Source organism: Danio rerio, chromosome 7 (genome assembly GCF_049306965.1).
Source record: "Danio rerio strain Tuebingen ecotype United States chromosome 7, GRCz12tu, whole genome shotgun sequence".
NCBI lineage: Eukaryota > Metazoa > Chordata > Actinopteri > Cypriniformes > Danionidae > Danio > Danio rerio.
Genome location: NC_133182.1, coordinates 53573491 through 53597249, shown reverse-complemented (window position 1 = coordinate 53597249; position 23759 = coordinate 53573491). Strand labels below are relative to the sequence as shown.

Here is a 23759-nt window from a genome sequence, read left to right as displayed (position 1 = left end):
TTTCTCAGCAGTGGTTCCAGTAAAAGTTCAATCTGGTGCATTTGAAAATACATTTGTGGATTTGGCCTGAAAAGCTGGACCTTTGTCGTTGTCAGAGATTTGTCACGCAAGCCTCAGGGTTTATGAACTGAGACCAGAGATCCGCACACGGCACACAGCGGCCATTTGACTGATATGGCAGACCCAGACTTCAGTGAGGTTAGCCAAGCATGTGCAGTGCAGATTGGACACTCAGAGAAACAAATAAATCAGTGTTGTTCAACAAATAACAGAACAAAACCTTTCAAAAGAGTATTTTTTGTGAGCATTTTAAGTTGACCTGACATATAAGAGAACATGCCTATATGAAGTCTTGTGGTGACGTTTAGCTGTGATGATTATGGGCAACAGTTTGGCTCTTGACATGTTCATGCACGGTCTGAGTGACTCTGGATTCCACAGAGCCAGGGTTCAGTGCACAACTGCTGGCCAGAAAGCAGGAGTATAACCCACACCGCACTCATGACTATTTTCTTCCAAATTTAACATAAAGTCATATTTTTGTTAAACAAGAAAATATTAGGCCTATTCCTAAAAAATCATCATATGTGTGATAAGCAGGGAGAATTTACAAAAAAAAAAAAAAACTCTAAAATGAGGATAAAAAAATCTGATTATTATAACAAATTCAGAGGAGACAAAAGGATTATTCTTTTAATTAATTTTTAATATTTTAAAGATCAGTCCCATGATGTTACTATGCTGCCACTTAGTGGACATGAGTGCATCAATTCTCAAATAAATCATTCATTCATTCGTTTTCCTTTGGCTGAGTCCCTTTATTAATCAGGGGTTGCCACAGCGGAATGAACCGCCAACTTATCCAGCAGAAGTTTTTCGCAGGGGATGACCATTCAGCTGCAACCCATTACAGGGAAACACCCATACACACTCTTTCTCTCTCTCTCACACACACAAACACACACACACACACACACACACACTATGGCCAATTTAGTTTATTCATTTCACCTATACCACATGTCTTTGGACTGTGCGGTAAACCGGAGCACCAAGAGGAAAGCCACGCCAACATGGGGAGAACATGCAAACTTCACACAGAAACGCCTACTGACCCTGCCAGGACTCGAATCAGTAAACTTCTTGCTGTGAGGCGACAGTGGTAACCACTGAGCCACCATGTCGACCTCGATTAAATTATGCTACTTTTAAAAAAGAAATGCATCTTGTACTTTTGGTCAATTTATGTAAGGGATGCTCAAACTAGAGCCCGTGGCCCAAAGTTGATCCATTGTAGCCTTTGATTTAGCCCGCCATCCCATCTGAGAAGAGAGGAAGAATTTTGGGAAGAGTTGGGGTTTATGTTTTTATTACACATTGTCATTTCTAATTTAACATAAGATTTCATTTGTTTGTTTTATTTTTAAACCTACAAAACGGCTAACTTGAATTAAATGTTTCAGTTGAATGTTTTAAATTAATCCTTTTTTTAAATGAACATGCTGTTGCTCAGCAGATAGAGCACAATTCTGAAGCCCTCACTGAGTAAATCAAGGCACTAGCAAGGCACTAGCTTGACTAGTGTATTCAGCATTACACACTCCATTGTGTTATAAAGAAATTCTCATGTAATCCTTACAATAGGTTCATTATAAAATGTAAAAATATGTAATGGATTAGTTTATATGAATAAAGTAATGTTTCCTATTTATTTTTAAATAAACAAGCAAAAAAAAACATTCAAGGAAACTTTGTAATACAGCTTGATATATTGGGCACACTGCCCTCTATCAAGTTTGGTTTTTAATAAGCAACAAAATATATTCAAATTTTATATTATTTAATAGGCCAATGTGTCTTGTTTTAAATCAAAGCCTTTTGTAAATTTACTACAAATAATAATGCTGTGGAATTTAGTTGTTAATTGTTTTATCGTTTTTAAAGGTTTTACATTATAACTTAAAGGTTATAAATTATTGCACACTAGTTAGGCTATTAAAATAATAATAATAATAATAAAAACATACAAACTCTCATTTTTATATTTAAAAATATATCGCAAAATATCTGTTTTGTGCAAAACAAAATTATTAAATAAGGCTATATTATGTCTTACCAATTAATTCTATTTTCAATTTGCAAATGAAAATTACATAAAACCAGCATTAAGATAAGTTCAAACCAAAATAACTAAACAATAAATAAACTAAATTAAAATAAAAAATGGGTGGCTTTCACAAGACGCCAAATAAATACAGAGTAGCACTGACTAAATAAGTGCATTTGAACGCAGGTCCGTCCAGCATGACGTCAAGAACATGACGTCCTCTGTAATTTAGCTAGCTGTGTAACAATCTTTAAGGTTTAAGTTTTTCGACCTTAAGCCATCTCTCCAAGCAGGTTTTCATTCTAATTCACAAACTCTCCTTTTAAATGTGTATTGCAATGAACGTACTGCATACATTACATATAAGTTGAGCACACTGGTGTTATTTTGAAAAGTCGGAAGATCCTCCCAGTTGCCTGTAACTGGCTTCAGTATAATCGCCAGTGTGCTGTGCACGAGTAGTAGCTAATTTAGTTTTCTTCCGGATTTTGCCCTTACTTGATCAGGTTTGTTTTTATTCAGGGGAACTTTTAGTCGAAGCAGGTTTTGTGAACACTGGTGACAGTAGTTTACAGTGTTTGGTCACGCAGCGCACCATGCAGCCGTTTGACAACTTGGTTTCAGATTCGTCCAGCTTGACTCCGCTTGTTCATGCCCATGTTTGTTTACTGCAGGAGGATGTTGACGGTTTTTAAAGTATAAAGGTGTTTCGTAAACTACACTGGAACTAAAATGAGGAGTCGCAGCAACTCTGGAGTTAAACTTGACAACTACGCGCGGATAGTTCATCAGACTATTCTGCGTCATCAAGTGAGTGCATTTCTACACGAACTGGTGCTTCTATAGTTTGTTTTCTCTAATGTGCTTTCACACACTTAAGTTCTTATGTGTGAACTGTTTCTGTATACTGTCTTCATATGTATGTTACATTTGCAGTAAAAATTCAAAACATAAATTCACATATAAAGTCTGTTAACATTCTATTGAAACTTGTGTTCATATTTTCCAAAACCATCCACAGAGTTATGGCATCAGAAAAATATCAATCAGTAAACATTTTTTATGTTTTAAATTAGGAAAATAAGCTAGCTTATGGAGTCAATCTAGCGCCATATATACTTGCAAAATAAACGAAAGTTTTGCTAATAAAAATAAAGTATTGAGCGAAAAATAAATAAACAAATGCAAATGTGCAAAAATCCCAAAGTGAAAATACATTTTTCAGAAATAAAAATTAATCTTGCTGACAAAAAAAGAACTGCAAAGGGAAAATTAAGTATTCAGAAATAAAAATTAAATTTGCAAACAAAAAAAGAACTGCAAATAAAAATCAAGCAGTGCAAAAAACAAAACAAAAAACAATTATGTATATATATATATATATATATATATATATATATATATATATATATATATATATATATATATATATATAATGTATAATAAAACACCTGCTTCTATAAGCTACAACATCACCTCGAGATACAGTATCGTGAGGTACAGCCCAGTGGGTCGGGCCTGCCATAAACACACAAGTTATATAGTTTATACAGTTTTTATATATATATTTTTTTTTTAATTGCAAATATTTTCATTTTTTTATTTGCTGTTTTTTTTGTCAGCAAATAACATTTTTATTTCTCAAAAATTAATTTTCAATTTTACAAGTTTTTTGGACATTTGCATTAATTAATTTATTTTTGCTCAACACTTCAACACAACTACAGCCCTAGATTGACTCCATACAAGCATTATAGATGAGACTTAGGGCCCTATCATACACGCGGCGCAATAGTCTTTTGGTAGTTTCAGCTTGGCGCAAGAGTCGTTTTGAGGCGTTGCGCTACGCTGTTTAAATAGCAAATGCATTAGCGCTCAGATGTGCGCCCATAGGCGTTCTGGTCTAAAAAAGGAAGGCGTTCTGTGGCACACTGCTGGCGCGTTGCTATTTTGAGAAACTATAATAGATTTTTCATTTCATTCATTCTTACACACTGCTTAATACGCACAAGAGAGCAATAGGCAAATATCTTTACATATGAAAAATTTTAATATTAAGGATATATATTGGATATAATAAGAATAGATATAGGATATAAATATAAAGGATTAGAATTTTAAAAAACATTATTTTCTAGCCTACATAAATATGAAAAATCACTGCTTTTATGTCTTCTTCATCTTGGGAGGCTTTTTCAGTTCATTCATAACAATTTGCTTTTGTATAATGTTATTATTATTAGCAGTATTATTTATTATATCCATATTTATATTTGTTTTATTAAAAACAAGCTTAGATTTGCCCACCTGTCAGGTTTTAGACCATATGGGGCACAGCATGTTTTAGGATATAACTCAGGTTTTAGAGCACACTTCGTTATTGTTGTTCATTTATTAGTTTGCTGTAAATTAGAACTGAATTTAGAAATAGTTTTGAAACAAATATTTGAGCTTAACAAACGCAATTCATTATTTATAGACTAATTGATGTCTGTGCGTAAAGGTTTCCCTATCCAAGAGCAAAAGTGAAAGTAGATCCTTTATCTCCCATTCTCACGCAGTAGATGCTCTGTTTAACAGTTTTCTGTTAAAAACTGTCAACTGTTAACTGTTTGCTTGTGAAATGCTCAGATTTTCCACTTAGACTCACTTTACGTCCTGTAAATAGTGAATTCGTTTATGGCGCGACGCAGCTGGCTCTAAAAGGGAATGGGAGATGAGACTCTAATTGGTTATTCTCAAAACACACCTGTAACTCATTAACAAAATAACTCAACCCTCTTAGACTATGCGCCATAGCGCAAAGCGCATTTTCCCGTCCTTAAATTAGCAAAAATGCGTTCGGACACGCCCTGAAAGCGTTTGCGCCCTGCGTTTTGCGCTCTGCGCATGGACCGTCAAAATAGAGCCCTAAGTTTGTAAGTTTACAGTCTACAACACACTTTGTAGAAATTCTGTAAAATTAAACTGTACAACCCCCCAAAAAACTGCTAATCAAAAGGATAAGCGTTGCTCTCTATAGAACAAAAATCATGTATTTTTTTAATTATTTGCATTCATGAGGAAAAAGCTTGGTTATGGATGTGACATCTCTTTGTTATGAATGTGGCAGATGTGAAATTGACATTTGTGTGACTTTTGGTAAATCAAATACAATTGTTTGAAAACATTGACGGATACATTTTTGAGTATTTTTACAGAACTGTAAAATACAAGCCTACTCAGAAAAACCTAGAAAGGGTTTATTCATTTAGGTGAAAACTAATGTTTTTTTTTTATATATATAATTGATTTTAAATGCAGTTGAAATATTTGACATAATCAAACAACAACTTATAAGTGTAATATGGTTAGCAATGTACAATCATAAATACCATTGAAAATAAATGTGACTGTTTCAAAATTTCAGTAAAAATGTTTTTGATGTGGCATTGATTGTATCAAAAACAACTAAAACCATAGTATTGTGAAAAAATAGTATTGCAAATCACAAAACCTTTATTATTATTATCATCAAAACAGTTATTGCTTAGTCATTTTCTCAAGAACTACTAATGAACAGCATTCATTTGAAGATCCTTTGTAACCTTAAGTTGTTTTTTAATACCACTTATGATCAATTTAAATCACCCTTGCTAATTAAAATGATTGATTTCTATAGTTTCTTTTTTTACAAACACCAAACACTTTTACATAAAACACACATACACTTCCCCTCTCCCTCCTTACTCAAGCTCTTATTTCACTAATACCAGTTCGTTTGTATATGTACTGTAGCACTTCCTGTGTGTGCTGTTTGCCTCTTCATTTAGAATCACCTAATGCCTCATTTGTATGTCACTTTGGACAAAAGCATCTGCTAAATATAAATGTACATAGTATCTAGTTTTCTGTATGCAGTAGGTTCGCGTTTGTGATGGGGAAAGTGATGTTTACTTATTGATTAGATGCATGTAATAGTACCTGAAGCAGTGACAGAGCTGATGAATCATCTAGATATTGCTCATTTTAAATAACTTGCAGGATCCAGTGACTGGTCTGTTGCCAGCAAGCAAGGAGCAGCCTGATGCCTGGGTGAGAGACAATGTTTACAGCATCCTGTCGGTCTGGGCTCTTAGTCTGGCTTACAGGAAAAATGCAGATCGTGATGAAGACAAGGCTAAAGCCTACGAGCTCGAGCAGGTACAAACAGTATGCTTGTGTTGCGATTGCTTCTAGATGTTCACATGTTAAAGGCACAATATGTAAATTTTTAATTATTAAAATGTCCATGAACCACTAGAGCAGTGTTATATATTTTGCAGTATAATGTGCTTGCATTATCCCAAATGTTTTAGAGAATGTTCAAATAAGCCATTTTAACTAGTGACACAGACACTGTCTTGGATGGCCATGCTATTGGTGTCATAAACCCTCAATGTCCTGTTAAGTTTTACACAGAAAAGGGAAACACCAAAGACATTAAATTCTGTGAATTTGATCAGACTTCACAGAGCAGCATTATAACAGAACATATTTCATGGTTTGATTAAAAAGGTGCTGATGCTACTTCCTTACATGATCACAAATGGAAGAACTGGAAGTGGTTGACTGTGGTGTAGTGAAAGCTCCACTGCTTTTATGCTGTCACTCTCGTCTCTCATCAGCAAATACTTCAGCAGTCTCGTTTTTTTTCTCAGCCTTATTCTGCTTCATACTACCATGATAATACCTTCTGAATACTTTAGCTCATCAATAGACATGATTTACCCCAAAGGACAGGGGTTCTCAACTTTTTTTTACTTCGAGGCCCACTTTTTTTCTCCGAAAATTTTTTTTTATGGCCCAAACTGACTTGTCTAGAGAAAATGCTTATTTTAAAGCTTTATTTATTAACAAAACATTTATTTTGCCTTCTATTATTCTCTTATTTTTCTACATCATTTTATAAAAAAATGTAAACATTGTGCATGTGTATAAATATTTATAATATAAAATGTAATAATATATATTTTAAGATAAAAAAAAACACACAGACAGGTTCAAAGCTCCTGAATTTTTTACTTCAGTAAAAGAACCTGACAGGACTACAGGAGATGGCAAAAAAAAAAAAACTGCTGATGCTTTGAATTAGACTGACTTCTATTAATCTATTGATCTATATCCATTAAAATAAGCAACCTAACCCTAAATGTAAAATACAGTAAAAACCCTCTAAATCTTTTGAAACACATCGATCTGGAAGTGGTTTGGTTTGTAGCTAGACATTATTGGCCTGTGCGAACACGCGTCAGTTATAAAACTCTCGCAAGACGTTAATTTGGACAACTATGCAGATATTTTAAAGTGTTTTAAAAAGAGAGCACGCACAGTTTGTGAATCAATGGACTTGTGCGACTCTGAAACACTATGAGTCGCAGACATGAGGCACATGCGAGCTGGTTTATATAACTAATCATCGTTAAGTTTACTTTTGCATGACTTTGCTTTATACAACTGAGAAGTTATAGTCCGAATTGGCCTGTTCAATCCAATCTCAGAAAACAGGAAATGCCATTACTACTATTATTTTAATATGACATATTTAATAATGAAATAAAAAAATTATAGTATAATATTAAAGTTAATTTTAAGCTATCTTGCGCCCAACCGCAGGATCACTGAGGCCCACTAGTGGGCCGCGGCCCACTGGTTGAGAATCCCTGCCGTAGGTTGTAATGAAGATGACAACTCCCATGATTTCACTCCATGTCACTCACCCTTTCACGCATACGATCACACCGGTGTGATCTGCATTGGTTGGTCCTTGAAGCGTACGATCACACTAGAGGAAAATGTATTTGTATTATTTATTAATTTATGCAGGAATTGTATAATAGCGTCTACCCCTACCTAAACCCAACCCTCACAGTAATGTAAACATATTATTTGTTGTATAGGGTCACAAAAATGATGCTATATTGATGTGAGGATCCTCAGCTGTACCCCATCTAGAGGGTAGAGGGTGAAGTCTAGATAGATCTTCCAATCGCAGCTGTATCCCTTCTAGCAACAACGGCAGTGTCCATTACCCATCATATAATATTAATAATATGATCATTATTAAGCTTTTTTAAAGACAAAATATATCTTTTATCACATATTGGAGAAATTTCACAATATATTCATAACATTTGATCTATCTATCTATCTATCTATCTATCTATCTATCTATCTATCTATCTATCTATCTATCTATCTATCTATCTATCTATCTATCTATCTATCTATCTATCTATCTATCTATCTATCTATCTATCTATCTATCTATACACACACACACACACACACACACACACACACAGATAGATAGATAGATAGATAGATAGATAGATAGATAGATAGATAGATAGATAGATAGATAGATAGATAGATAGATAGATAGATAGATAGATAGATAGATAGATAGATAGATAGATGTGTGTGTACTTTAGAACGCAATGGATTCTAAGTAATGGTAACAAAAAACTCATGCAGGAGAGTCAGCTGGAGTATTTAAAACTCACGCGTAAAAGGGTTAAATTACATCCTTGTTTGTTGTGAATACGCACCCTCTAGTGGTAAAACTATGTACTGTGCCTTTAAAAGTTTAAGATTTTTGTTCTGTAGCAACATTTGTTAAAGAGAAATGTACATGCAAACTAGACTACATGTTTCAATGACATTTGCTTGATCTTGGACTAGAGGCCATATCATATTGTTCACCACTGTAATGTATCATTTACATCTGTGCATCTTTTAAAGGTCAGTTGTCGTTTGATTCCTACTGTTTATGGATCAGTGTATCTAAGCCATCTCTTTACAGAGGGCTCAAAAGTGTCATGTTACATTTTCCTGTGCTATTAAATCAGGAGCCGAAAGGTCGCAGTTGAGCCTGTGTTCCAAGTGTTGTTTTTGGAGGCAGTCTGTGTATCCTGATATCTTTTTTTTCTCATTTCAGAGTGTGGTGAAGTTAATGAGGGGAGTTCTTCAATGCATTATGAGACAGGTACTGTCAACCATTGTCTCACTCACCTGACACACTACATAGATAGATACAATGGGAAGTAGGGTTGCATGATAGGATTTTTTTAGTCTGACACAGATTATCAAAAAAAAAAAAACTTTAAGCTGATTCTGATAATCATATTGGTCAATTGCATACAGTACTACTAGCCAGTTTTTCAGTGTTAATTTACTGAACATGATGGATTAGATCCATTTAACAATCAACCAACCATTCAGCTTTTTAAAAGTGGCACAAGTTAAGATAAATATATATATCAAATGACAGTCTTCAAATGTGATTTTTACCATTAGGTATTCCTTTTAAAACATTATTTGAAATAACATATAACTTGTTTGTTTAATCTATTCAAAATAAAAGTTTATTCAAGTTATAATAAAATAGAGCCAGTGCTGTTGCTGTTGCTGAATGTAAATTATACATTTTGCAGACATTTTAGCCATAAGTAACCAATGGTATTGTACCCACATTTAAACACACCAGTTGCTTCACCAATGCCATCTTATATTCTATATATATTAGATGCCGGTCTGATTTTTTGTACGGATTATATTTATTTATTTTTTATTCGATTTTTTTTTTTTTTTTTTTGAACTTTTTCATATTTTTTCTAGTAGCTTTAAAATTAATTAGCTGATAACTTATAACATCCGATACATTGGGGCAAAGTCAGGGCCAGATTAAGAGCACATTGGGCCCTGGGGCTAAAGAAAATCCATATATTGTTATTGTTTTTATTATTATTATTATTATTATTATTATTATTAATTTACTAATTAATATTATCATCTAATTTTCCACCATTTCATTTATATTTGATTATTATTATAATATAAATTTAGCATATTGTCTAATGACAGTCAGCGCCAATATTTCATTGCTTCATATTATTGCTCTCGTTTTTATAAAAAGGCAAAGTAAACATTCATAAAAAAAATTTACTTTCTAACTGGTTCAGTTAGACTTACCGTAAAGCATAACCAAGTGTATTTACTTGAGATAGATACTACTCACTGATGGATGTATTTTGATAACTGCTTGTGTAGGCTATTTGATTTGTTTGCTCACTGTCTCGGTTATATTGTGTGATGAAAGGATTATGTGAGTGCGCACCGGTTTGAGTCCAGCTGTAATTGCCACGCGGCTGAGATAGTGCTTGCGCTATGAGTCCATTCAGTATGATTTTGCCTATTTCAGCTTCTTTTAGTACATATACGTACAAGTATATCAATGATAGAGACTGTTCAAATTGTATTTTTTGTTTCACTGCGAGCTTGATTAGCCTAACTTTGACAGGATGGTTCTTGCGGTAGCCGAAATAAGGTACTGTCCTGGGAAAATTGGCACATCTGATCACACTTACTGGTGACTAAAACAGAGCTATTCAATATTCTGATTGGGCTACAGCCACTCTGAGATCCAGTTTTTTTTTTTTTTTTTAACAGCAGCGAACCAAAAGGAAATACTTCACATTATCGACCAGAGGAAGCATAAAGCAAAGAGGCATTTCTCATGTCATATCGCAAATTAATTCTTCAGACAATCTAGGGCCCCCTTCTTCCGTGGGCTCTGGGGCTTCAACCTCACCTAGCCTTTCCGTTAATCCGGCCCTGGGCATAGTAGGAAGATATTAAACAGCCAATTTTCTCTATACATTGCATGTGTTGCACTTTATAGCACACTCCTCCTCTGTAAACCTCTTAGTGCTCTTACAGTATGTACTCTGAAGTGTTCTTACTTCATTTCAAACTTTTACCTCTTTAGCTGGACAAAGTGGAGAAATTCAAATACAGTAAAAGCGCTTTGGACAGCCTCCACGCCAAGTATAACACTCGAACCTGTGCCACTGTTGTGGGTGACCGGGAATGGGGGCATCTCCAGCTCGACGCCACCTCCCTATACATGCTCTTCCTAGCCCAGATGACTGCCTCAGGTACATCAGGTTTTGCTCTAAAGCTCACATAACATGACTTAAAGAAATAGTTCACCCAAAACTGAAAATTCGGCCATCATTTAATCATCATTCACTTGTTCCAAACCTTTTTCTTTCTTTGTTTAACTCTAAAGCAGATATTATGATAAAACCTGTAATTATTGACTTCTATAGTATTTGTTTTTCCTACTATGGAAGTCAGAGGGTTACAGGTTTTGAGCTTTTTTCAAAATATAATTTGTGGTCAGTAGAAGAAAGAAGCTCATAAAGGCTTATAACCCCTTGAGGGAGAGTAAATGTAGCTAAGACAATAAATTGACTGTAGTCATAGTTCTTGAGCAGCTGTAAGCTCATTTATGTACCTAATGTGTATGTATAATGAACATCTTATGCATGTGGAACAAGTGGGTCATAAATTGACAGTGCATTTCTTAAAGAGATCTAACCAACAATTACAGTTTTTCCTCATAATCATGTGGCCTGTGCATTTGTACACATTTTTAACAAAAGTAAGCATAAAGGGTTAGTTCACCCAAAATGTGATTTATTTATAACTCCCCCTAGTGTTGTTCCAAACCCTGTTATTTATCTTCAGATCACAATTTAAAATGATTCAGATGAAGTCTGAAAGCTCTTTCATTCTCCTCGTACAGTGATGTCCCGACCCAGAAAAACATTCACAAGCACTGCACTGGCGCATCTGAGGTAATATATCAGCAGGCAACCGAGTGTGATGCAGAGTACAACACTCTCATGAACACATGGCCTATACTGACACAGAGGAGAAGAAACTGTTGAATAAAGTTATTTTTGTTTTATGTGTGCACAGAAGTATTCTTTTAGCTTCATAATATTCCGATTGAACCACTTAAGAAATATGGTCTGCAGTCAGCATTTCTTTTTTGTGGTATTTTTCTGGACTTTTAAACATCTTTAAACATCATGTCGCTGTCTATGGAGGATAAAGGAGCTCTCAGAGAATTTAATAACATAATTTTATTTTAGAGAACTAACCCTGCAAGTCCTGGTATCTGATTGGCTGTTGAAGCTGTAGCCTAGCAATGTCAGAACTTCTCCCACATATCCTGGGTCTTTTGTTCATTTAGGGCTGCACATAGTGTACACTCAAGACGAGGTGGATGTGGTCCAGAATCTGCTCTTCTACATTGAAGCTGCATACAAAGTGGCTGTAAGTCTCGCAGGATCTATAATAGGCTGCTAGCTTTGACATTTTTAATGATTTATGTTTTATATTTTTAAATGTGTTTCCATCAGTGTTATAGAAACCATATAAAGGATTATAATTGACATACAGTTGAAGTCAGAATTATTAGCCCCCATTGAATTATTTTTCTTTTTTGTATATTTCTCAAGTTATGTTTAACAGAGCAAGGAAATTTTCACAGTATGTCTGATAATATTTTTTTCTTCTGGAGAAAGTCTCATTTGTTTTATTTTGGCTAGAATAAAAGCAGCTTTTAATTTTTTAAACACCATTTTAGGGACAAAATTATTAGCCCCTTTAAGCTATATATATATTTTTTCGATAGTCTACAGAACAAACCATTGTTTTACAATAACTTGCTTAATTACCCTAACCTGCCTAGTTAACCTAATTAACCTAGTTAAGCCTTTAAATGTCACTTTAAGCTGTATAGAAGTGTCTTGAATAATATATAGTAAAATAATATTGACTGTCATCATGGCAAAGATAAAAAAAAAAGTTATTAGAAAAATTAGTTATTAAAACTATTATGTTTAGAAATGTGTTGAAAAAAAAATCTCTCCGTTAAACAGAAATTGAAGAACAAAATAAACAGGGGGGCTAATAATTCTAGTTTTAACTGTACATGGTTTTGTGGTTTGATTTGAGGATTGTGAACCTCAGAAAGATAAGCAAGCAGTTACTGGAAGCTAAAGGGGTCGTAAATCAATAACACTGAAGAATTATAATTATTATTCATTGTTTTTGGAGAGCTTCTGTATGTGATTTTTTTCTTTCATGATTTTTCAGGACTACGGGATGTGGGAGAGAGGAGACAAAACAAATCAGGGCATCCCTGAGCTCAATGCCAGCTCAATTGGGATGGCTAAAGTGAGTCCACTGAAACACAACAAACAAACAAATCAAAGGTTCCCTTTTTATCATTCTCTCTCTAACAGACACTTCCAGCTAATGTTGTCCGTTCTCCACTAAGCAGCTGGGAATTCTCAGACTGGCATGATGGAGGGGGCTTCAAACTGTGCGCACATGAGCACTGTCTATTAACGTAGCCGGTGAACATGATCCAATGTAACCTCAACATGGCCTCTCTGGTATTAATGCTCCTTCCCTGCCAGCTTGTGTCATTTCTATTTGTTCCTCTTGTGACACTTTGTTCCTAGAAGAATGGTTCTGGTTGTTCTTTCTCTGTCAAAAGACAGAGTACCAATCCAAGGGCAGGGAACTGGCTCTTAACCTAAATTTTAACCTTGAACTGGTTTGAATCTGTGTTAAAAATTGAAATGTGGCTCGGTAATCAAAATTATAAATGTAATCTCTTATATTTGGTAGTTTGTAGCCCTAGAATTCAATGCACAGTGAATGAATACTAGCTGTATTGTGAGCATTGAACTGAGATTGTGGCGAGGACAAAATACTGTAACAGCCCCTGAATGAACCTTTTGTTAACACAGGCAGCCCTTGAAGCCCTAGATGACTTGAATTTGTTTGGGGCCAAAGGGGGACCGGACTCTGTGGTTCATGTCTTAGCAGATGATATCCAGCACTGTCAGGTAGGGCTATTGTGATTAGCCCACTCTGTTTTTTGTTTACGAAGTAAAATATTAATAATTTGCACATTTGAAAACAAAAGTACTATGTTCCTACTACCACACATTTTTTTTCCCAGTCTATTCTGAACTCCATGTTGCCCAGAGCTTCAACATCCAAAGAGGTGGATGCCGGGCTTCTGTCTATTATTTCATATCCAGCCTTTGCAGTGGAAGACATGGAGCTAGTCAATATCACCAAAGAGGAAATCATCTCCAAGCTCCAGGTCAGTTCTTGATCTCCGACATGAGGAACTTGTTTTGAACAGCTGCTTGGTTCTCACACTAGCATGGCTTATTTTTAGATGCTTGCAAATCTTTCTGTCTTTAGGGAAGATACGGCTGTTGTCGGTTTTTAAGAGATGGCCACAAAACTCCTAAAGAGGTCAGTATATGTGATAGATCAACAAATTAGAAAATCCGTCAACTGTATAATAATAGTTTCTTATTATAGTTTATATTTATGTAGTTTAGACATTATTTAGCATCTAGTATTTAGTATTATAACAGAAATAATTAAATGTGTAACTGCTAATGTATCTGTTTTTTTTCCAATAGGACCCAAACAGGTTGTATTATGAATCTGCCGAGCTGAAGCTTTTTGAAAACATTGAATGCGAGTGGCCACTTTTCTGGACCTACCTGATCTTGGATGGCATCTTTATCAACAGTCCAGAGCAGGTACTTTTTCTAGTTAAATTAAAAACGAAATGAGTATGGCCGTGAAACAGATTTAAAGATTAAAAAAACAGAGTTTGGGTCAAAATAGTTATAGAGAGTTAGAATATCACTAGCATGAACATTTCCAAACCATTTACTCACGCTAAAGTGGTTTTAAACTTTTGTTGAACGACTTTTGTTGTTATGAAAAATAACTATTGACACCCATAGCAAGAACAAAACATGCTATGGAAGTCAATGTTTTTGTTTGTGTCTTGGCATGTCTTGCATATGTTGTTCCAGTGGCGGTTCTTGCTTAAATGGCACCCTGGGCAAATCACCCCATATACGCTCCTCAAAACCACAACACCGCCGGAATAATACTATTATTATTAATAATATTATTATTATTATTACACACTCATTATTCTAAATAAATAACAGAAAACAATCATAAATGTACCTGGAACACAATGTAAAGACAAAGCTGGAGTGATATGCTAAAATCACCTAAGAAATATTTTGCATGAACATTAATTATGATGAATCTATAGAATAATTTTTTTTTATATAGAAATATCTGTTCATTTTAGACCCGACTCAAGGCAGAGAATTAATGGAATTAATGTTATTAGTTCTTACCTCCCTGACTCTATTCCTCCTTTCTGCCTATATAGCCATGCTTAGTCGGAATAGGATCGTCCTCATATTATAAGCTTCAGTTTTGTCAACTTGCAAAACTCGCTGTTTGTCGACACCTTGTGTCATAAAAGTAACAGAAAAGGCCTTTACTCCAGTTTAACAGCGCATGAGTGGCGCATATTTTATCGGCGTGCATGTAAACAAGAGCAGGAGCAGCAAGGCACTCAGGAATGGTTTTCTGTGCGCATGTGTCAGTTTGCTTTCACCAGCGTTGTTTCGTTTGCACATAAAGAATAACAAACCTGCGTGTGCAAAAGATGCCAAATGTGAATGTCCCCTAACGTGTTTTATAACACTTTCATAAAGTAAATTGTATCTCAAAGCTTACTGGGGCACGTTTTTTTGTTTTTTGTTTTGTTTTGCATCGTCTCCCCGTGCCGCCCCCAGCAAGATGCAGCCCTGGGCGATCACCCATATTGCCCATACCTAAATTAGCCCCCGTGTAGTTTTATTGTTAGTTGCCTAAATTTGTAGACATACAGATACTGACTCAAGGGCAAGGATTATTGTGTATCAGATGTGCCAGACTATATTTCTACATTTTTGTCTTCTAAGGTTGAGGAGTACAGAGAAGCTCTGGAAGGTATCCTAATCAAACAGAAAGATGGGATTCGGTTGCTGCCTGAGCTCTACAGTGTTCCTCCTGAGAAGGTAAGAGACCTTTTCAAAACCATTAAAACTGATCATTTTTTTTAAATAAATCTGATCTGGGGTGAAATATCCAGATTAAATAACAATTTAAAAACTGATTTAATTCTTTTTTTTTTAAATACTTTTTATTTAATTACTTTTCTTGATTATTTTTTTTATACCACAATAAACACAACATATTGGGTGTAACACACTATACGACCCTACACAATACGATCACTCAAAATACACAATTTTGTAAATAACAATGTTACATCTAACATTTTGCACCTTGTTGTAGAAAGAAAAAAGAGGGATGGAGTGGCTTTTCTTTTCATACTTTTGATATTGTAATTTCCTCTATTACTTCAGGTGGATGAGGAGTATGTTAATCCTCACACGGTGGAGAGGATCCCGTTGGGAAAGTGCCCTCTGAAGTGGGGCCAGTCCCTTTACGTTCTGGGCAACCTGTTGGCAGAGGTTAGAGGTTTTAAGTCACATCTTTCCCAATGTTTTGCTAAATAATTATTAATGAGGCATTATGAAAAAGCAACTTCTTCTGTCTTTTTTTTCCATTTCAGGGTTTTTTGGCTCCTGGAGAGATCGACCCCCTAAACCGCAGGTTCTCTGCCATCCCTAAACCAGATGTTGTTGTGCAAGGTATTTTTCAACATGCTCAATAAGTAGCACTCAAACTTAAGTGGCTGATGTAGTTCATTGTTAAAAGGCTTTGCGCAGGGTCTTAAAATGTCTTAAATTTCAAAAACAAAATGTTAGGCCTAAAAATGGACTAAAATATGGTGTTGTACTCTAGGTCTTAAATCATTTTAAACAGGTCTTAATTTTCCTTTGTACATGTAGGGCTCTATTTTGACGGTCCATGCGCAGAGCGCAAAACGCAGGGCACAAACGCTTTCAGGGCGTGTCAGGACGCGTTTTTGCTAATTTAAGGACGGGAAATCTGCCTTGCGCCAAGGCGAATGGTCTAAAAGGGTTGAGTTTATTTTCTTAATGAGTTATAGGTGTGTTTTGAGAATAAACCAATTAGAGTCTCATCTCCCATTCCTTTTAAGAGCCAGCTGCGTCGCGCCAAGAGCGCATTCGCTATTTACAGGACGCAAAGTTAGTCTAAGTGAAAAAAATGAGCATTTCACAAGCAAACAGTTAACAGTTGACAATTTTTTAACAGAAAAATGTTAAACAGAGCATCTACTGCGTGAGAATGAGAGATAATGGATCTACTTTCACTTTTGCTCTTGGATAGGGAAACCTTTACGCACAGACATCAATTAGCCTATAAATAATTAATTTCGTTTGTTAAGTGCAAAGATTTGTTTCAAAACTATTTCTAAATTAAGTTCTAATTTCTAGCAAACGAATAAATGAACAATAATGACCAAGTGTGGTCAAAATACTGAGTTATTTCCAAATACACCTGCCATGCCCTATATGGTCTTAAACCTGACAGGTGGGCAAATCTAAGCTTGTTTTTAATAAAACAAATATAAATATGGATATAATAAATAATACTGCTAATAATAATCACATTATACAAAAGCAAATTGTTATGAATGAACTGAAAAAGCCTCCCGAGATGAAGAAGACATAAAAGCAGTGATTTTTCATATTTATGTAGGCTAGAAAATAATATGTTTTGTAATATTTTAATCCTTTATATTTATATTCTATATCTATTCTTATTATATACTATATATATCCTTAATATTTAAATGTTTTCATATGTAAAGATATTTGCCTATTGCTCTCTTGTGGGTATTTAGCAGTGTGTAAGCGAGGCGCAACTCTACGCCGGAGTTTAGACCGGGTTAGTTTTGGTCTAATGAAAAATCTATTATAGTTTCTCAAAATAGCAACGCGCCAGCGGTCCGCCTCAGAACACCTTCCTTTTTAGACCAGAACACCTATGGGCGCACAAATGAGCGCTAATGCATTTGCTATTTAAACAGCGTAGCGCAACGCCTCAAAACGACTCTTGCGCCAAGCTGAAACTACCAAAAGACTACTGCGCCACACTGCGTCGGGTGTATGAAAGGGCCCATAAAGTTACTCAATGATCAGCAGATTAACTCTATTTACCAATATGGATTATATAACCTTACAATAACCTTTGTATAAAAGTTCTCAATGTGATTATAGCTACACAGTGAAGACACTGACCTGGACAGACTGTTGTGCACAAATTTTGTTCATTATAGTTGACTTGCCTTTAAAAACCTGACAAAAGTATATTTATATAACTAGTTGGCCTGTTTAGAAACATGTTAAATATGTAGGAACTTGATTGATTAGAAATTTAATGGGGCTAGTAAAAATCTTCCAGTGGCTACTAGAAAAAACAGTTAGCGTTTTGTCCTGTATAAGTATGCAATTTGGCTTCTTAATGGCCTTAAAAGACTTTTAGACTTGGTGAAACCTGCAGAATCACTGTTGTAGAAATGATCCCTGATGTTTGTGCTTTGTCCTGAAGTGTCCATCCTGGCTGAGAACGAGGACATTAAGGCGCTCCTGCAGAAGAATGGGATTGATGTGGAGACAGTGGCAGACATCCACCCAATAAGAGTGCAGCCGTCTCGAGTTCTCAGCCACATTTATGCTCGGCTAGGTAAGAAGTGGAACACCTTAAAGTTCCTTTTGACACTAATATCAGGGTTCGTACGGGTGCTGGAAATCCTTGGAAATGCTTGAATGATTTAAAAGTAGGTTTGAGAAGTGCTTTGATTTTGGATAAAATGCTTGAAAATGTCATTGTGTTGTTTTCATAATCATTTATGTTACTAAATAGGTAATAATAATTTACTAACTAGCTAAAAATAAAACATCTGGAGCCTGTGGCTTGATCTGCCTGTCTTTATTTATCTGCAATTTTTGACAAAATGCAGAGAGAATAACACTTCATGAATGAAAAATGCATGAAATTAAAATAAATATTCATTCAAGATGACAGATGACACATTTAAGATGTGAGAAAATTACATTTGAGAGAGTAAATTAATTCAATGTTGGGCTTGGGGCAAACATGCCATCAATAATCTTCATCATAGTATTCAAAAGTAAAATATAGTATACTATAGGAGTGAGAACCACAGGGAAACTTATGATATATGATATTATTCTGATATATTGCCCCTGATAATGAAATATTATAAAATCAGCAATTCTGCGATTTATCACCAGAAAACCATTCACAATATATCAAGATATTTGTAAATGAAGGGGATACATGCATCAAAAGTTATAAGATGTGTTTCTTTTGCTAACAGCACATTTTATAGAATCACAAAAAGTGCACAACTGTCAAAAAAGCCTGAAAATGCTGATGTGCAGCGAGCAGTTTGTGATTAAAAAGGTCACATCTCTAAATTAGTCATAGCAACAGCATCTTAATTTTGAACAAATTACAAACAAGAAATGGTTAAATTGCCAATTCATTGCTTTCTACTTTTTGCATTATACTGATATCTTTTGTATGTTGAAATAAGTATCGATACTTGGTAATAAATAACATGATAAATCGGCATATTGATAGTTTGTCACAGCCCTAGTATTCTAAAAAATAAAATCTGATATAATGTGATTTAATATGTATATGTATGTAAGTCAATATGTACATTGCCATAGTTGGAAAGAGCTGGAAAACTTTGTGTACAAACCCTGTAATATGAAATATATTTAAACTATCTTTCTTCAAGGGCGCAATGAGAGGCTGGGGCTGACCGGCAGACCATACCGAAGGATCGGTGTGTTGGGAACCTCAAAGCTGTACATCATCCGGAACACCATCTTCAGCTTCACACCTCAGGTTCTCCATTATGTTCTTATGCTGGCCTAGAGCAGTAGTTCCTATAGTGGGGGTCGCCTGGTGACTACTAAAAATGAAATTAATTTTATTAAACTATTAGTAGTATCATATTTTGTCCATATCCCTAAAAAAATGTGTTGTTAATTTAAAAAAAAACAGCCTTTCGATTATTATTTTTTTATTTATAATTATTTTTCCTTGCGACCCCTGGAGTGATTACGTTAGTTAGATTAACAATGCAGCAATACCATTAGTTGCAGCAGATTAAACATTTTTTAAGCACTAAGCTTATAATAAAATAAGCTTTCTGAAATCTTTTTGGCACTCACATACATATTATAAATGTATAACAATGTAGAAAATGATAACTCATTATAAATAAATACAGACCACTGAATGTGGAGGATGATCTTTGAGTGGCACTCTCTAAAACTAAACCAGTAATGTACTGGTTGTGTACCAAACATTGTGCCGTTGTTTCTTATTAGTTCTAATATTGTTGACTTAAATTCATAAATTACTACAAAAAATACATGAATGTCATTGTGTTGTCAATATGCTTGTGTTTATTTAGGCCTATTAGTGTGTATATTTAACATTAGTATATTTATAACCACCTCTGAGGATAGTAAGGGTCACGTGTCCCTGACATTGTTATTTTGGGGGTCACTGGCCTAGACAGGCCCTGCTGGTCTTCCAGCAGAAGTTAAGTAAATATGTTTGTGAGACAGAACTGACATGTTGAATGACAGATGCAGTTTTTTTTTTAAATTCTCTGTTTGTGCATTAGCTTTATATCACTTGGTTTGTTATGTAGTTCATAGATCATCAGCAGTTCTATTTGGCCCTGGATAACAAGATGATTGTGGAGATGTTGCGCACTGACCTGTCTTACCTGTCTTCTCGTTGGAGGATGACCGGCCGTCCGACTGTCACTTTTCCCATCTCCCAGACTATGCTTAGTAAGTGAAAACTGCTTCCTCTGTCAGTGTCGAATCATCTAAATATGTACAATCTGTGATGTGCACAGCCTTTTTTTTCACTTTAGTGTTTTTTATGCATTTCCTCCTAGACCATGACCACACTGACTTGGACCCTGCTGTTCTGGCCACACTTAAGAAGCTTCAGGATGGGTACTTCGGAGGAGCAAGGTCAGATAATGAGGATATACATAAATGTCATCAGTGTCTTGAAGCTGAAGGGTCGCTTAATTACTTGCTAATTTTGTTAGGGTGCAGACTGGGAAGTTATCAGAGTTTCTGACTACGTGTTGCTGTGCTCACCTGAGCTTTCTGGACAGTGGTAAGACACGCTCCAATAAGGGCTGGGATGAAGATGATGATGTTGAGGATGACTACTTTAGAGGTGCTGTGCATGACCTGAACTTCAGTGATGGTAAGGGGGAAAACTGTCTTGACAGAGAAGCTTTGTTAGAAGATTCTTAAAGGGATAGTTTTCTCAAAAACTGAAAATCCGTAACTCACCCTCTACTTCTTCCAAGTCTGTTTAAGTTTCTTTCTTTATTTGAAGACTGATGAAGATGATTTAAAGAAAGCTGTTAACTTGTAAGGAAAAACAAACACTATAGAATGGTCAATGGTTACAGGTCTCCAGCTTTCTTCAAAATATCTTCTTTAGTGTTTGGCAAAAGAAGAAACTAAAGGTTTAGAACCAGTTGACGGTGCGTAAATAAAGAGTACATTTTAAATGTTTGGCTTAATTATCCCTTTGAATCAGATTAAATAATAATGTTAGTAATATGAGACCTGTTTGTGTTCTAATATTTTAGTTCATGCAAAGAGCTTAGAATGACCAAGAGGCGACACTCTAGTGTAATTTGGTAAACAGCCACTAGAAGGCGCAGCAGCCATTTTGGAATGAAAACTCCAATTGAACAGCAGCATATTATAAGTCTGTTAAATAAACTAATAAAAGTGCTGATGATTGTGATAGTAAGTGTTGTATTGTCCTCTTTCAGGTTGTATCTCAGCTTTAATGCGCTTTTTAAATAAATAAATAAAAAACAAAGCAGCTGCTTGCCATCGTGACAGTAATGAGATCCAATCCGCTTGTTAAATGGTGACGTGTTTGTGACGTATGTAATACTGTTTTCGGGTCCAAGCCGCCATTCATTTGAGTGGAGAAATCATTAGTTTATGATCACGTTTTATTCCTATCACACATTAAAGTAAATTTTATATAAAATCATAGTGTACACAACAATCTCTGGTCTTGCTGCATAACAAATATCAAAAATGTAACAATTTATAAAAAAATAATCACTTTCTAGCCATTGGATTTTAGGCATGGACATATATACTGCGATCGTGATTTTCGAAAGCCTTAAATCGCTTTGTAAACGTTTATTATTACCATTTCATGAGTCTCCCCATTCAGTTGAATAGAGAGCTTGGACCCGGAAGCCGCTTCGCATGACGTCACACTTAACAAGCGGATGGACGGCCGATCACTTTCACTCCAAAATGGCGGAATCCGGGGCTGTTGCTGGGCGATGCTGTTGCAATGGATTGTTCTATTGAGTGTCACCTCTTGGTCATTCTAAGCTCTTTGGTTCATGTTAAGTCACTCACACTTGTTTCATGCCTCACACCATCTTTGCATTTACTGCAGGTCTAGGCTGCATTTTAGCCATGTACACATGTTTATGTATTTTAACCACTTGAGTATGGCCATTAAGGAGAATTTGCATGGTCTCAGTCTTTTTTTTCTCTACCATCATTGCAAGATGTGTTCTAATGTTGTTTGTACTTGCAGTGTGAAATCTGCATCATGTTTTTTCAGGTTTTTATTTTTTGCTGTGCCCTTTCAAGTTTATGTATTGTTTCCTGTAAGAAGAGAAATTGATAATGAATTAATTATTATTATTATTTTTAGAAATGTACAGTTCTGGATGCTTTTAAACATGTAAAGTATGCTGTAATGTCACCGAAACACCTCAGTTTGATGGACTGCAAACTGCTTTTCTTAATTGACTCGACTCTCATTGTGACCTCAATGAAAGCACCCTCCCATTGCTTTCTCTTTTTTTAATCCTGACTTCTTAACCATGTTTTTTTCAGATTCAGATGATCTAGCACAATACCTGGACCAGCTTTTGCATGCAGCGGTGCCTGTCCAGGGGCTCAGAGTCGAGGCAGAGGCTAAAGGACTGAGTCGCTTTAAGGCTGCAGCCACAAAGACACGTGAGATGGTGTCTCTTGTGAACAAAGCCAAGGATCTACAAATCCACAGTGAGATGAATCAATAATATTCACTTCATTGTGCAAAATAAACTGCACAGTTTTTTATGAATAACACATAATCGGCATTACAAAAAATGTTCAATTCTTTACAATTAAAAAAACAATTGTAAACAGCAGATGCAAAAACATTTAAACAGCAGATGCAAGAGTTAACGCAGACACAAATAGAACAAAGCAATCACAGAATGATGTTAAATTAGAGCATAAAATACATTTGCAGTTTCTACAGTAAAACAAATCATGAGTTATATTGTCAGAATTTCTTACTGACACTTAACGTGAGATGATATTTATCACTCCAGTATCTGTTTCTTCTTAGTTTTTTGTCTTCTTCATAGTTTTTTGTCTTCTTAGTTACATGCATTAGAGCTTTGTTACAGAACTTCTACTGTAAATTTATTTTTGTTGCTATATTTTAGTCAAAAAGCTGCTTTATCTTGAATGTGATAACATCATTTTAGGTCCTATTAAGAGATAATATACTAACAGTGATCAAAACATGACCACATCTGATGGTTAAGTTACACACTAATATTAGTATTTTACAGCAAGTTGTAATACAGTTAATATTATTAGTTATTACAATTAATCCCCTCTATCACATGCAAAATTGGTATGTATGTATATATATATATATATATATATATATATATATATATATATATATATATATATATATATATATGTATATGTATATGTATATGTTGCCACCATATAGTTTTTAATATTACAAAATAGAAGTTCACAATAGCTGATACTGACACCTGTGAAGGAATGGTTCTCCAAAACAAATTATGTGATCACATACT

General features: G+C 35.1%; 1 protein-coding gene across 7 annotated transcripts in view; it reads left to right on the top strand.

The window, feature by feature from the left end:
• The first annotated feature begins 2279 nt into the window (after nucleotides 1–2279).
• phka1a (phosphorylase kinase, alpha 1a (muscle)) overlaps nucleotides 2280–23759 on the top strand; it is a 37425-nt gene continuing 15945 nt past the window's right edge. For 2 of the 7 annotated variants that reach the window (XM_073907332.1, XM_073907331.1), the window contains exons 1-20: nucleotides 2280–2400; nucleotides 2782–2917; nucleotides 6131–6289; nucleotides 9066–9113; nucleotides 10896–11064; nucleotides 12171–12253; nucleotides 13079–13159; nucleotides 13741–13839; nucleotides 13956–14102; nucleotides 14207–14260; nucleotides 14434–14556; nucleotides 15793–15888; nucleotides 16240–16347; nucleotides 16449–16527; nucleotides 18356–18490; nucleotides 19578–19687; nucleotides 20505–20649; nucleotides 20760–20838; nucleotides 20919–21082; nucleotides 22768–22938. In XM_073907332.1, coding sequence (XP_073763433.1) covers nucleotides 2840–2917; nucleotides 6131–6289; nucleotides 9066–9113; nucleotides 10896–11064; nucleotides 12171–12253; nucleotides 13079–13159; nucleotides 13741–13839; nucleotides 13956–14102; nucleotides 14207–14260; nucleotides 14434–14556; nucleotides 15793–15888; nucleotides 16240–16347; nucleotides 16449–16527; nucleotides 18356–18490; nucleotides 19578–19687; nucleotides 20505–20649; nucleotides 20760–20838; nucleotides 20919–21082; nucleotides 22768–22938 — 2128 coding nt within the window. In that variant the 5' untranslated portion in view covers nucleotides 2280–2400; nucleotides 2782–2839. Of the gene's footprint in view, nucleotides 2401–2496; nucleotides 2614–2781; nucleotides 2918–6130; nucleotides 6290–9065; nucleotides 9114–10895; nucleotides 11065–12170; nucleotides 12254–13078; nucleotides 13160–13740; nucleotides 13840–13955; nucleotides 14103–14206; nucleotides 14261–14433; nucleotides 14557–15792; nucleotides 15889–16239; nucleotides 16348–16448; nucleotides 16528–18355; nucleotides 18491–19577; nucleotides 19688–20504; nucleotides 20650–20759; nucleotides 20839–20918; nucleotides 21083–22767; nucleotides 22939–23759 lie in introns of those variants that run through there. The other 5 variants (XM_073907334.1, XM_017357095.3, XM_009303454.4 and 2 more) reach the window with 3 other exon arrangements.